The 15,013-nt window shown below is 66.7% G+C and overlaps 2 protein-coding genes across 3 annotated transcripts; one reads left to right on the top strand and one right to left on the bottom strand.

The window, feature by feature from the left end:
* Positions 1-69: 69 nt before the first annotated feature.
* On the bottom strand, positions 70-9,824 carry PLPPR2 (phospholipid phosphatase related 2). Of its 2 annotated transcripts, XM_071800639.1 has the most exons (9): positions 9,800-9,824; positions 8,438-8,491; positions 8,003-8,135; positions 6,661-6,849; positions 4,666-4,777; positions 3,899-4,161; positions 818-994; positions 342-470; positions 70-105 (listed from the first exon to the last, which is right to left on the bottom strand). In XM_071800639.1, the coding sequence occupies exons 3-9, from the start codon at positions 8,063-8,065 to the stop codon at positions 73-75; spliced, it is 966 nt and encodes a 321-aa protein (XP_071656740.1). In that variant the 5' UTR covers positions 8,066-8,135; positions 8,438-8,491; positions 9,800-9,824; the 3' UTR covers positions 70-72. The 2 variants fall into 2 exon arrangements, with proteins under 2 accessions (XP_071656740.1, XP_071656741.1); XM_071800640.1 differs by lacking the exon at positions 9,800-9,824 and having other exon boundaries at positions 8,003-8,107; positions 8,438-8,490.
* On the top strand, positions 8,938-13,863 carry CRB3 (crumbs cell polarity complex component 3). The gene is made up of 4 exons (XM_071800642.1): positions 8,938-9,170; positions 9,693-9,791; positions 10,427-10,494; positions 11,821-13,863. Exons 2-4 carry the CDS (start codon positions 9,731-9,733, stop codon positions 12,022-12,024), a joined length of 333 nt encoding a protein of 110 aa, XP_071656743.1. The 5' UTR covers positions 8,938-9,170; positions 9,693-9,730; the 3' UTR covers positions 12,025-13,863.
* The last annotated feature ends 1,150 nt before the right edge of the window (positions 13,864-15,013 follow it).

The raw sequence follows: 15,013 nt of genomic DNA, 5'->3' as shown, positions 1-15,013 counted from the left end.
CACTCGTGCAAGGGGGGTGACAATTCCCGCCCCCCCCGCATTCTCGGGGTCCCCCCCAGGTGTTGGGGACACTCAGGTGACAGCTGGGAACTCAGCACGACGCGCCTGGGGGGGACATGGGGGGGGTCTGGGGACTGCACGACCCCCTGTGCCCTCCCAGCACCCCCAGATTATTGGGGTCCCCACCCCCCTATGGGGCTCAGTGTCCCCACCCATTGGGTTGGGGTCCCCCCAGAGAGCTCATGACCTCCCCATAACCCCCCCAGTTTTGCATTGCCCTCCATGCCCCCCCTATGGGGCTGGGGTGCCCCCCCCCCACTTTTGGGGTGACCCCCCCTCACCTGGGTGACGCTGATCTCCTCCAGGGGGGGCTGGGAGGGGGGCAGCTCTTGGGGGGCCCTCGGGGGGCCCCCCCCACCCCCCTTCCCTGACCCCCCTGTGCTCTGGAACTTCCCAACCACGCAGATCACCTGGGGAGGGGGGCAGTAGGATTTTGGGGGGGCCCTGGGGGTTATGGGGGGGTCAAGGCATCCTTGAGGGGGAAACAGGGTCACAGCGGGGTTGGGGGCTCTGGGTGAGTTTGGGGGCACCCTGAGGGAGGTTTTGGGGTGTTGGGGGGGGATGGAGGTTCTGGGGGGGTCCTGGGGTTCCTGGAGCTGCTTAGGGGGGTCACAGGGGCCAGAGAGCGGATTTAGGGGCATGTTTGGGGCCTGGGGGCAGGTTTTGGGGACCCCCAGAAGGGTCCAGGGTGCCTGGGGGAGTGTGAGGGTCCCAGGGGGGTTTTGGGGGACCACCCCCCCGTTTCTGGGGTGCTCACCAGGAAGGCGGCGATGGCGGTGCCGGTGAGGAATCCGGCCAGCACGTCCCCCCAGTGGTTACGGTGCTCGGCCACCCGCAGGGCGCCCAGCAGGAACGGGGGGGCCGCGAACCCCAAAACCGCCGCCGGCTTGGCCAGCCGGGAGCCCCCCCCCCGCCAGGCCAGCGTCACGTACAGCTGGGGGGGGCAGTGTCACCCCACGGGCACCCCAAAACACCCCCAAACCCACAGGGACCCCCCAACACCCCCCTGGTAACCCCAAACCCATAGAGACCCCCCAACACCCCCTGGGCACCCCCAAACTCACAGGGACCACCCAATACCCCCCGGGCACCCACAAATCCACAGGGACCCCCCCAACCCCAAAGGGACCCCCCAACACCCCCCAGTAACCCCAAACCCATAGAGACCCCCCAACACCCCCTGGGCACCCCCAAACTCACAGGGACCACCCAATACCCCCTGGGCACCCACAAATCCACAGGGACCCCCCCAAACCCAAAGGGACCCCCAACACCCCCCGGGCACCCCCAAACTCACAGGGACTTCCCAATACCCCCTGGGCACCCCCAAACTCACAGGGACCCCCCAATACCCCCTGGGCACCCACAAACCCACAGAGACCCCCCCAACCCCAAAGGGACCCCCCAACACCCCCCAGTAACCCCAAACCCACAGGGAAGCCCCAACACCCCCTGGGCACCCCCAAACTCACAGGGACCTCCCAATACCCCCTGGACACCCCCAACCCCAAAGGGACCCCCCAATACCCCCTGGGCACCCACAAATCCACAGGGACCCCCCCAAACCCAAAGGGACCCCCAACACCCCCCGGGCACCCCCAAACTCACAGGGACTTCCCAATACCCCCTGGGCACCCCCAAACTCACAGGGACCCCCCAATACCCCCCAGGCACCCACAAACCCACGGAGACCCCCCCAACCCCAAAGGGACCCCCCAACACCCCCCAGTAACCCCAAACCCACAGGGACCCCCCAACACCCCCTGGGCACCCTCAAACTCACAGGGACCTCCCAATACCCCCTGGACACCCCCAACCCCAAAGGGACCCCCCAATACCCCCTGGGCACCCACAAACCCACAGGGACCCCCTCAACCCCAAAGGGACCCCCCAATACCCCCTGGGCACCCCCAAACCCACAGGGAACCCCCGCAAGCCCACAGGGACCCCCCAAACTCCCTGAGCAACTCTAAGTCCCCATGGACCCCTCAAGCCCCCCAGGGACCCCCTGAACACCCCCTGGGTGCTCCCAAATGATCCACTCCCCCCCATAGACCCCCTGGGCCCCCCCAGTTTGCCCATTTCCCCCCAGTTTCCCCCAGACCCCCACCCCCTATAACCCCCTATAACCCCCTATAGCCCCCCATAAACCCCTGTATCGCCCCCAAACCCCCCTGTAACCCCCCCATGACCCCCCCAGTTTCCCCCAGACCCCCACCCCGGCTAAGGCCCCCACATAGACCCCCCAATCCCCCCTATTGTCCCCCCATAATCCCCCATAAACCCCCTATAACCCCCTATAGCCCCCCATAACCCCCCTGTAGCCCCCCCAAACCCCCCCATTTCCCTCCATGATCCCCCCAATTTCCCCCAGACCCCCACCTCAGCAAAGGCCCCGCATAGACCCCCAATCCCCCCGTTGCCCCCCCATAACCCCCTATAGCCCCCTATAACCCCCTATAGCGCCCCATAACCCCCCTGTATGCCCCCAACCCCCCTATAACCCCCCCAACTTGCCCATTCCCCCCCAATTTCCCCCAGACCCCCATCCCAGCAAAGGCCCTCGCATAGACCCTCAATCCCCCTGTTGCCCCCCCATAACCCCCTATAGCCCCCTATAACCCCCTATAGCCCCCCATAACCCCCCTGTATGCCCCCAAACCCCCCTATAACCCCCCCAATTTGCCCATTCCCCCCCAATTTCCCCCAGACCCCCACCCCAGCAAAGGCTCCGCATAGACCCCCAATCCCCCTGTTGTCCCCCCATAATCCCCTACAGCCCCCCATAACCCCCCTGTAGCCCCCCCAACCCCCCCTATAGCCCCCCCCATTTCCCTCCATGACCCCCCCAATTTCCCCCAGACCCCCATCTCAGCAAAGGCTCCGCATAGACCCCCAATCCCCCTGTTGTCCCCCCATAACCCCCTATAGCCCCCTATAACCCCCTATAGCGCCCCATAACCCCCCTGTATGCCCCCAACCCCCCTATAACCCCCCCAACTTGCCCATTCCCCCCCAATTTCCCCCAGACCCCCATCCCAGCAAAGGCCCTCGCATAGACCCTCAATCCCCCTGTTGCCCCCCCATAACCCCCTATAGCCCCCTATAACCCCCTATAGCCCCCCATAACCCCCCTGTATGCCCCCAAACCCCCCTATAACCCCCCCAATTTGCCCATTCCCCCCCAATTTCCCCCAGACCCCCACCCCAGCAAAGGCTCCGCATAGACCCCCAATCCCCCTGTTGTCCCCCCATAATCCCCTACAGCCCCCCATAACCCCCCTGTAGCCCCCCCAACCCCCCCTATAGCCCCCCCCATTTCCCTCCATGACCCCCCCAATTTCCCCCAGACCCCCATCTCAGCAAAGGCTCCGCATAGACCCCCAATCCCCCTGTTGTCCCCCCATAACCCCCTATAGCCCCCTATAACCCCCTATAGCCCCCCATAACCCCCCTGTAGCCCCCCCAGACCCCCCCATTTCCCCCCATGACCCCCCCAATTTCCCCCAGACCCCCACCCCAGCAAAGGCCCCTCATAGACCCCCAATACCCCTGTTGTCCCCCCATAACCCCCTATAGCCCCCTATAACCCCCTATAGCCCCCCATAACCCCCCTGTACCCCCCCATACCCCCCTATAACCCCCCCAATTTACTCACTCCCCCCCAATTTGCCCGGTTCCCCACCCCAGTGATGGCCCCTGCATAGACCCCCAATCCCCCTGTTGTCCCCCCATAACCCCCTATAGCCCCCCATAACCCCCCTGTAGCCCCCCCAAACCCCCCTATAACCCCCCCCATTCCCCCCCATGACCCCCCCAATTTCCCCCAGACCCCCACCCCGGCAAAGGCCCCCGCGTAGGCGCCCAGCGCCGCCTCCTTGCAGGGAAAGGCCCGTCTGGCGGCCGCCACCAAGGGGGGGTCCCCGGCGCAGGGCGCCCCCCCGGGGGGCACGAAGCGGGGGGGGGCGGCGGGGGGGGTGCAACCCAAGGCGCTGTAGTTGGGGCGACACACGGACAGAAAGTGGGGGGCGGGGGCCCCCGTCACCACCTGCCCCGCGTTGGCGAAGATGGCGGTGGCCAGGAGGCCGAAGGAGAACACCCCTGGGGGGGGGGGGCAAAAAATGAGGGGGGGGCAAATTGGGGGGGCAAAAGGGGGAAAATTAGGGGAGAGAGGGGCAAAACAATGGGTGAATTGGGGAGGTAGGGGGCAAGTGGGGGGGGCAAATTGGGGAGGAGGGCGAAAAGAGGGGGGAAATGGGGAGGGAGGGGGGAAATCGGGAGTTATGTGGGGCAAAACAAGGTGCCCCCACCCTTATTGCCCCCCCTTTTTGCCCATGCCCCCCCATTTGCCCTCTGCCCACCCATATTTACCCCCAGCCCCCCCCTTTACCCCCAGCCCCCCCCGCCCATTTGCCCCCCCCAGCCCCCATCATCTGCCCCCCCACCTGTCATTTGCCCCCCCCTGTTTGCCCCCTGCCCCCTTTGCCCCCCTCCCCCAGCCCCCCCCATTTCCCCCCTCCCCCAGCCCCCCCCATTTGCCCCCAGCCCCCCCCACCTGTCATTTGCCCCCCCCGCTTACCCCCCCGCCCCCTTTGCCCCCCTCACCCAGGAAGCGCAGCAGGCGCCGCAGGGCCCCCCCCCGGCAGCAGCGCTGGCCCCACAGGGCGGGGGGGGCGCGGCCCCCCCGGGGCCCCCCCAGCAGCTCCCCCAACGTCATCTGCACAGACACAACAGTGCTGGGACCCCCAACACCCCCAGGGACCCCCCAGACCCCCAAGGGACCCCCCCAAGATCCCTTGTCGTCCCCCCTCGCCTACTTAGGACCCCCCCAGGGACACCCCAGTCCCTCAAAGTCCACCTTGAGCCCCCCCCCCAGCCCCCTTAGAACCCCAAGGGACCCCTTAGGACCCCCCCAGCCCCCTTAGGACCCCCCTGATCTCCCTTCAGGAGCCCCCTTTACTCCCCCCAGGGACCCCCTTTATCCCTCCAGACCCCCAAATGACCCCTTAGGATCCCCCCAGGTGCCTCCTTTGTGCCCCCCAACCCCCTTAGGACCCCCCTGATCCCCCCCAGGGACCCTTTAGGAACCCCCAGACTCCCCTTACCCTCCCCAGATCCCATAGGCCCCCCCAAGGGATCCCCTCAACCCCTTAGTGACCCCCTTAGGACCCCCTTTGCACCCCCAGCCCTTAGGACACCCCCATACGCCCCAGGAACCCCCTTTACCCCCCCAAGATCCCTTAGGACACCCCAAGGGACACTTTAGGACCCCCCAGACTCCCCTTACCCTCCCCAGCCCCCTCAGGATCCCCACAGGGACCCCCTCAGACCCCTTAGGACCCCCTCAGCTCCCTTAGTGACCCCCTTAGGAGCCCCCCAGACTCCCCAGGGACCCCCTTTACCCCCCCCAAGATCCCTTAGGATCCCCCAAGGGGCTCTTTAGGACCTCCCAGACTCCCCTTACCCCCCCCAGCCCCCTTAGTGACCCCCTTAGGATCCCCCAGACTCCCCTTACCCCCCCTCAGCCCCCTTAGTGACCCCCTTAGGATCCCCCAGACTCCCCTTACCCCCCCTCAGCCCCCTTAGTGACCCCCTTAGGATCCCCCAGACACCCCTTACCCCCCCCCAGCCCCCTTAGTGACCCCCTTAGGATCCCCCAGACACCCCTTACCCCCCTCAGCCCCCTTAGTGACCCCCTTAGGACCCCCCAGACTCCCCTTACCCCCCCTCAGCCCCCTTAGTGACCCCCTTAGGACCCCCCAGACTCCCCTTACCCCCCCTCAGCCCCCTTAGTGACCCCCTTAGGACCCCCCAGACTCCCCTTACCCCCCTCAGCCCCCTTAGTGACCCCCTTAGGACCCCCCAGACTCCCCTTACCCCCCCTCAGCCCCCTTAGTGACCCCCTTAGGACCCCCCAGACTCCCCTTACCCCCCTCAGCCCCCTTAGTGACCCCCTTAGGACCCCCCAGACTCCCCTTACCCCCCTCAGCCCCCTTAGTGACCCCCTTAGGACCCCCCAGACTCCCCTTACCCCCCTCAGCCCCCTTAGTGACCCCCTTAGGATCCCCCAGACTCCCCTTACACCCCCCCCACCCCCCTTAGTGACCCCCTTAGGCCCCCCCAGACTCCCCTTACCCCCCTCAGCCCCCTTAGTGACCCCCTTAGGACCCCCCTGACTCCCCTTACACCCCCCCCAGCCCCCTTAGTGACCCCCTTAGGACCCCTCAGACTCCGCTTACCCCCCCAGACCCCTTAGGATCCCTTGGGGACCCCCTCACCCCCTTAGTGACCCCCTTAGGACCCCCCAGATGCCCCAGGGACCCCCTGTGTCACCCCCCAGCCCTCTTATGACCCCCAAGGGACACTTTAGTACCCCCCAGACTCCCCTTACCCCCCCTCAGCCCCCTTAGGACCCCCCCGACTCCCCTTACACCCCCTCAGCCCCCTTAGTGACCCCCCAGACTTCTCTTACACGCCCCCTCAGTGACTCCCTTAAGACCCCCCAGGGACCCCCTGTACCACTCCCCAGCCCCCTTAGGACCCCCCAGCCCCTCAATGGACGCCTTAGCCCCCACCCAGGTCCCCCCCCCGGCCCCTCACGGTGAGGACGGGCACCGCGGTGACCAGCGCGTAGACCAGCGCGGGGGGGGCGCGGCTGGCGGCGGGGGGGCCGGGGTAGGGGCGGCCGTAGGCGGGGTCGCGGCAGAAGAACCCCCCGTCGTGCACCGGGAACGCGTCCGTGAACTCCAGCTGGTACGCGAGGGCCGCCGTGCCCCCCAGGATGGACAGCTGGGGGGGACAGACCCCCCCGGGCACCGCTGGGACCCCCCCGGACCCCGGGGATGGGGACACAAGGGATGGGACCCCCCCAGACCCCAGGGATGGGGACACAAGTGATGGGACCCCAGGGATGGGGACACAAGTGATGGGACCCCCCCCAGACCCAGGGATGGGGACACAAGTGATGGGACCCCAGGGATGGGGACACAAGGGATGGGACCCCAGGGATGGGGACACAAGGGATGGGACCCCCCCAGACCCAGGGATGGGGACACAAGCGATGGGACCCCAGGGATGGGGACACAAGTGATGGGACCCCAGGGATGGGGACACAAGGGATGGGACCCCCCCAGACCCAGGGATGGGGACACAAGCGATGGGACCCCCCCAGACCCAGTGATGGGGACACAAGTGATGGGACCCCAGGGATGGGGACACAAGGGATGGGACCCCCCCAGACCCAGGGATGGGGACACAAGTGATGGGACCCCAGGGATGGGGACACAAGGGATGGGACCCCCCCCAGACCCACGGATGGGGACACAAGTGATGGGACCCCAGGGATGGGGACACAAGGGATGGGACCCCCCCAGACCCAGGGATGGGGACACAAGTGATGGGACCCCAGGGATGGGGACACAAGCGATGGGACCCCCCCAGACCCAGTGATGGGGACACAAGGGATGGGACCCCCCCAGACCCCAGTGATAAGGACACAAGTGATAGGACCCCAGGGATGGGGACACAAGGGATGGGACCCCCCCAAACTCAGTGATGGGGACACAAGCGATGGGACCCCAGGGACTGTGACCCCCCCCTAATGCCCCAACTGGGACCCCCCCGAACTCCAACTGGGGGTGCAGAAAGCTGGGACCCCGCTGGACCTGAACGGGTGGGGGGACCGGTGGGACCCCCCCCCCAGACCCCCCAAATCCCAGCATAGGGATCCCAGGGACTCTGCCCCCCCCTCATGCTTAACTGGAGGGGGGGGGGACACACTGGGACCCCCCAAACCCCACCTTGGGGGGGGACCTCATGGGACTCCCCCGATATCACTGGGGGGACCCAACTGCCCCTCCTTTCAGGGACAGGCAGGGGACCCAGGCGTTCGGGGGGGTGGGGGGGTTCCCCGGGGGGGGTACCCGCTGTGACCCCCCCGTACCTCCACGAACAGGCAACAGGGGACGATGGAGCCGCCGCGTTTCTCCCGCCGGGGGGTCGCCATGGCCGGGGGGGGGACACGGGGGGTCACCCAGGGACCCTCGGGCTGCGGGGGGGGGTGGTCCAAGCACACGCTGCGGGGGGGGGGGGCGGGGGTGTCAGTGCCACACCCACCCCCCCGAACCCCATCTTATCCGCGACCCCCCCCCCAAGGACCCCCCCATATCCTTCCCCCGGACGCCAGGGTTCCCTTTGTGCCCCCCCATGACCTCCCCATTCTCCCGGACGCCTGGGTCCCCTTTCCCCCCTCGACCTCGCCCATCCCTCGGACTCCTGGGTCCCCTCTGTGACTCCCCCCCTCCAAATAAAGGTCCCCCCCATGACCCCGCCCCCGAACGCCTGGGTCCCCCGGACGCCTAGGTCCCCCCGGGCTCACCCGCCTCCTTCACGCCGCCGCCATGGCCGGGGGGGCTGCAGGGAGGCGGGGCCGCTGTCGCGACAGAGACATCGCGATATTGCGGGGGGGGGGGGGGGGGGAGGGAGAAGCGGGGGCGGTGGCCGCTGATTGGATGTCGTCGGGACCCAGGCGTCCGGGCGTGCCCCTCCCCTCTCTGCGGCAATGGGGGGACCCAGGCGTCCGGGAAAACCCCCCCCCGGAATAAGGGACCCAGGCGTCCGGGACACCCCCCAAGGGACCCAGGCGTGCGGGGCCTTTGCTTTGGGGGGGAGGGGGTCAATGTGGCCGGGGGGATGAGGGGGGTCCCGGACACCTGGGTCTCCCCCGGGACACCTGGGTCCCTCTCGGACGCCTGGGTCCCCTCTGTTTTTTTTAGCGGGGGGGGTGCGCAGCAGAGGGACCCAGGCGTCCGAGCAGCGCGCACGCGCGAGGGGCGGGGCGCAGCAGGTGCCTGAGGGGGCGGGGCAACAGCAGGTGCGCGCTCCGCCCCCTCAGCCACAAACTCCGCCCCCTCATCATCAAACCCCGCCCCCTCACTCCAAGCCCGGCCCCCTCCGCCTCAAACTCCACCCCAGCTCCCAAGCTCCGCCCACCCCTCACCGCCCGCCAGGTGTGGGCGGGGCCGCCGCGCGCCCAGGTGCGGGAGGGCGGGGCCCGGGTCACGTGGGCGGGGGTGGGGCCGGAGCGGCCGGAACCGACGGGAGCGGAACGGGTGAGCGCGACCCCTCCCCCGCACCGGGGACCCCCCCAGGGACCCCACACCCTCCCCTCCTCCCCCCGCGGACCTTGACCCCGGCCCGGACGCCTGGGTCCCTTCCGAGAGGGGGAGGGGGGACAGAACTCCTGGGTCCCCCGTGGGGTGGGGCAGGTTGGGGGGCACGGGGAGGGGCTGGGGGTGTCCTGAGGGGGTTGGGGGTAGCCTGGGGGGGTCCCAGGGGAGTTTGGGGGTCCCGGGGGGGTTTCCAGGGGCTTTTGGGGGGAGTCCCAGGGGTGACTGCGGGAGGTCCCATGGGGTATCTGAGGGGCCCCTGGGGGGTTTGGGGGTCCCATGGAAGTCGGGGGGGTCCCAGGGGTGTCTGGGAGCTTTTGAGGGGGTCTTGGGGTTTCCAGGTGGGGATCCCAGGGGTGTCTGGGGGGTTTTGAGGGGGTCCAGGGGGTTTTTTGGGGCTCGTGGGTTTAGGGGGCTCCTATGGGACTCTGGGGGTCTCGGGGGGTCCTGACCGTGTCCCCACAGCCGCAGGAGCCCCGGGGCCCCCCCGCCGAAACCCCACCATGGCGGGCGCCCCCCACCTCGCCCTGACCCTGGCCCTGCCCTGCCTGGCCCTGGCGCAGAGTACGTACCTGGGGGGCCCGGACGCCTGGGTCCCTCTTGGAGGGGTGGGGGAGGGGGACATGTGGGGCCCGGACTCCTGGGTCCATCCCAGGGTGTGTTACGTGGGGCCCGGACGCCTGGGTCCCTCATGGGGGGGGCCACATGGGGGCCCAGACGCCTGTGTCCCTTGGAGGAGGGGACATATATGGGGCCCGGACGCCTGGGTCCCCTCAGTTACAGGTGTCCTATGGGGCTCGGATGTCTGGGTCCCTCATGGGGGGGTGGCATTTGTGGGGCCCGGACGCCTGGGTCCCCTCGGTTACATGTACCCTATGGGACCCGAACGCCTGGGTCCCTCCACTGGGGTTGTCACGGGGCCCGAACGCCTGGGTCCCTTTCCCACGGGGGTTATTTACATGCGGTTTTGGGGGGCGGGGGGGTGGGGTGGTTGGGGTGTCCCCAGACTCCTGGGTCCCTCCTGGGGGGTGTTGGGGTGTCCCCGGACTCCTGGGTCCCTCCCGGGGGGGTATGGGGCCGGTTTGGGGTGCCCGGCACAGGGTGGGGCTGTGACTCAACATTGGGCGTCAACAGGTGGATGGAGGGGGGGGGGGCCCGGACGCCTGGGTTCCCCCATGACCCCCCCAATTTGTCCCCAGCCTCTCCCAGTGTGACCAGTAGCAACCCCAGTAACAGCACAGACCCCACTGGGGGGGGCGGCCTCTCGGTGAGTGGGGATGGGGGGGGGGTCCGTGGGGGTCCCCCAAGTTTAGGGGGTGTCCCTGGGCCATTTGGGGGGTCCCTGAGGGTCCCCAGGAGGTTGGGGGGGGGGAGCCAGGGTGTCCTTGAGACTATTGGGGGGTCTCCAGAGGCTTTGGGGGGGGGTCCCCAAATTGTCCCCAGGAAGTCTGGGGGGGTCCCCAGGGTGTTTCTTGGGGTCTTGGTGGGGTCCTGGGGGGGTTCGGGGGTTCCCCAGGGCATTCCTTGAGGTTTGGGGGGTCCCCAAGATATCCTGGGGGTTTTGGGGGGTCCCCAGGGGTTTGGGGGGGTTCCCAGGGTGTTCCTTGGGGTTTGGGGGATCCCCAAGGTGTTCGGGGAGTTTGGGGTGTCCCCCCGATCTTTGGGGTGTTCCCCTGATCTTTGGGGGTTCCCCACGGCCTTTGGGGTGTCCCCCTGACCTCTGGGGGTTCCCCATGACCTTTGGGGCTTCCTCTGATCTTTGGGGTGTCCCAATGGTGTCCCCAAGGGCTTTGGGGGTTCCCCTGACCTTTGGGGTGTCCCCAGGGTGTCCTAGGGTGCTGGGGGTTCCCCTGACCTTTGGGAGTCCCCCCTGACATTTGGGGGTTCCCCATGACCCCTGGGGTTTCCCCTGATATTTGGGGTGTCCCCAGGGTGTCCCCAAGGGCTTTGGGGTTTCCCCCTGACCTTTGGGGCTCCCCCCTGACCTTTAGGGTCTCCCCATGACCTCTGGGGCTTCCCCTGATCTTTGGGGTGTCCCCATGGCCTTTGGGGCTCCCCCATGACCTTTGGGGCTCCCCCCTGACCCTTGGGGTCCCCAATGACCTTTGGGGTGTCCTCATGGCCTTTGGGGCTCCCCCCTGACCCTTGGGGTCCCCCCTGACCTTTGGGGCTCCCCCATGACCTTTGGGGCTCCCCCTGACCCTTGGGGTCCCCCCTGACCTTTGGGGCTCCCACCTGACCCTTGGGGTCCCCAATGACCTTTGGGGTGTCCCCATGGCCTTTGGGGCTCCCCCCTGACCCTTGGAGTCCCCCCAACCCTTGGGCTTCCCCCTGACCTTTGGGGCTTCCCCCTGACCTTTGGGGCTTCACCTGATCCTTGGGGCATCCCCAGGGAGTCCCACAGGGTTTTGGGGTTTCCCCATGACCTTTGGGGGTTCCCCTGACCTTTGGGGCTTCCCCCTGACCTTTGGGGCTTCCCCTGATCCTTGGGGCATCCCCAGGGAGTCCCCAAGGGTTTTGGGGTTTCCCCATGACCTTTGGGGATTCCCCATGACCTTCGGGGCTCCCCCCTGACTCTTGGGGTCCCCCGCAGGTGCCGGTGCAGGCGGCGCTGGGGGCGCTGGGGGCGCTGGCGGTGCTGGCGCTGCTGGTGCTGCTGGTGCTGCTGGGGCTGCGGCTGCGCGAGCGGCGCCGAACCGAGGGCTCCTACCGGCCCAGCCGCGAGGAGCAGGCGGGGGCACGGGGGGGCCCCCAGAACCCGCCCCTGCGCCTGCCCCCCGAGGAGAGGCTCATCTGAACCCCAAAACTGGGACTGCCCCCCGAGGAGAGGCTCAGCTGAATCCCAAAACCGGGACTGCCCCCCGAGGAGAGGCTCAGCTGAACCCCTAAACCGGGACTGCCCCCCGAGGAGAGGCTCATCTGAACCCCAAAACCGGGACTGCCCCCCGAGGAGAGGCTCATCTGAATCCCAAAACCGGGACTGCCCCCCGAGGAGAGGCTCAGCTGAACCCCTAAACCGGGACTGCCCCTCGAGGAGAGGCTCAGCTGAACCCCAAAACCAGCACTGACCCCCGAGGAGAGGCTCAGCTGAACCCCAAAACCTGAGGCTCATCTGAACCCCGAAACCAGCGCCTGCCCCCCGAGGAGAGGCTCATCTGAACCCCTAAACCGGGACTGCCCCCCAAGGAGAGGCTCAGCTGAACCCCAAAACCTGGGGCTCATCTGAACCCTGAAACCTGCGGCTCATCAGAACCCCAAAACCAGCAACTCATCTGAACCCCAAAATTGGCACCTGCCCCCCAAGGAGAGGCTCATCTGAACCCCAAAACCTGAGGCTCATCTGAACCCCAAAACCTGAGGCTCATCTGAACCCCAAAACCAGCAGCTCATCTGAACCCCAAAACCTGAGGCTCATCTGAACCCCAAAACCTGAGGCTCATCTGAACCCCAAAACCAGCGACTCATCTGAACCCCAAAACCAGCAGCTCATCTGAACCCCAAAATCGGCAACTCATCTGAACCCCAAAACCTGGGGCTCATCTGAACCCCAAAACCAGCAGCTCATCTGAACCCCAAAACCTGCAGCTCATCTGAACCCCGAAACCAGCGACTCATCTGAACCCCAAAATCGGCAACTCATCTGAACCCCAAAACCTGGGGCTCATCTGAACCCTGAAACCTGCGCCTCATCTGAACCCCAAAATCGGCAGCTCATCTGAACCCCAAAACCAGCAGCTCATCTGAACCCCAAAACCTGCGCCTCATCTGAACCCCAAAACCTGCGCCTCATCTGAACCCCAAAACCTGCAGCTCGTCTGAACCCCAAAACCAGCAGCTCATCTGAACCCCAAAACCAGCAACTCATCTGAACCCCAAAACCTGCGCCTCATCTGAACCCCAAAACCAGCGCCAGCCCCCCAAGGACTCAGCTGAACCCCAGAACCGGCGCCTGCCCCCCAAGGAGAGAACCGCGGCCTCGCACGAGGCTCTTGCACAAGGGTCTTGCACGAGGAGCGCACATGGGACTCGAACCGCGGCCTCGCACGAGGCTCTTGCACAAGGGCCTCACACAAGGGCCTCGCACAAGACTTGAACTGTGGCCTCACGTGAGGCTTTTGCACAAGGGTCTTGCACCAGGCTCTTGCACAAGGGTCTTGCATAAGGACTCCCATGAGACTCAAACTGAGGCTTTGCACAAGGCTCTTGCACGAGGCTCTTGCACAACAGTCAGGAGCATCTCGCACAAGGACCGTGTCGCACGTCCCCCCCCCCCCCGCCTCGCACGAGGATCTCGCACGAGGCTCTTGCACGCCAGCCGGGAGCAGCTCACCCGAGGGGCACGTTGTACATCCCTCCCTGCTTTGCACGAGGGCCTCGCACGAGGACCTCACACGAGACTCGAACCACGGCCTCGCACGAGGCTCTTGCACGAGGCTCTTGCACAAGGGTCTTGCACAACAGCCAGGAGCGTCTCGCACGAGGGGTGTGTTGTCCCCCCCCCCCCCCCCTTGCACGAGGCTCTTGCACGAGGACTCTCGCACGGCGCCCAGACTGTGCTGGGGGGGTGGGGGGGACATTGGGACACACACAGAATTTCTATAATATTCTATTTTTGAAATAAAACCCTCAAAAATGATGGTGGTGGCTGCACCGGGGGCACCCCCAGTGTCACCACGGGGGTCCCTGTGTCCCCCCCCATGTCACTCTATGGGGTCCCTGTCCCCCCCACAGGGTCTCTGTCCCCCCTAGTGTCCCCCTATGGGATCCCTGTCCCCCCAATGTCAATCTGTGGGGTCTCTCCCCCCCCCCCCCCGCAATGTCACTCTATGGGGTCCCTGTCCTCTCAATGTCCCTCTATGGGGTCCCTGTCACTCTATGGGGTCCCTGTCCCCCCCCAGTGTCACTCTATGGCGTGCCTGTCCCTCTATGGGGCCCCTGTTCCCCCCCCAGAGTCTCTGTCCCCCCCCCCAGTGTCGCCCTGTGGGGTTCCGGTCTCTCTATGGGGTCCATGTCCCCCCTATAGGGTCTCTGTGTCACCCCCAGTGTCCCCCTATGGGGTCCCTGTCCCTCTATGGGGTCCCTGTCTCCCCCACAGGTCCTCTGTCCCCCCCCAGTGTCACTTTATGGGGTTCCTGTCTCTCTATGGGGTCCATGTCCCCCCTATAGGGTCTCTGTGTCACCCCCAGTGTCCCCCTATGGGGTCCCTGTCACTCTATGGGGTCCCTGTCTCCCCCACAGGTCCTCTGTCCCCCCCCCCACAGTGTCCCCCTATGGGGTCCCTGTCACTCTATGGGGTCTCTGTCTCCCCCCAGTGTCACTCGATGGGGTCCCTGTCCCTCTATGGGGTCCCTGTGTCCCCCCAGTGTCACTCTATGGGGTCCCTATCCCTCTGTGGGGTCCATGTCCCCCTTATAGGGTCTCTGTGCCACCCCCAGTGTCCCCTTATGGGGTCCCTGTCCCTCTATGGGGCCCCTATCCCCCCCACAGGTTCTCTGTCCCCACCCCTCAGTGTCCCCCTGTGGGGTCCCTGTCCCCCTATGGGGTCCCTGTCCCCCCAATGTCACTCTATGGGGTCCCTGTGCCCCCAGTGTCCCTCTATGGGGTCTCTGTCCCTCTATGGGGTCTCTGTCACTCTATGGGGTCTCTGGCCCCCAACAGGGTCTCTGTTCCCACCCCTTTCGCCCCGCCCTCCGTTCAACGCCACTTCCGCCCGGCCCTCGTCGCCGCTTCCGGCGTTGCCGCCGTTGCCGCCCGTCACCAAGATGGCGGCGACACCACCGGTACCG

The sequence above is a fragment of the Patagioenas fasciata genome, chromosome 32 (assembly GCF_037038585.1).
Source record: "Patagioenas fasciata isolate bPatFas1 chromosome 32, bPatFas1.hap1, whole genome shotgun sequence".
Taxonomy (NCBI): domain Eukaryota; kingdom Metazoa; phylum Chordata; class Aves; order Columbiformes; family Columbidae; genus Patagioenas; species Patagioenas fasciata.
This window is presented reverse-complemented; position numbering and strand designations above follow the sequence as displayed.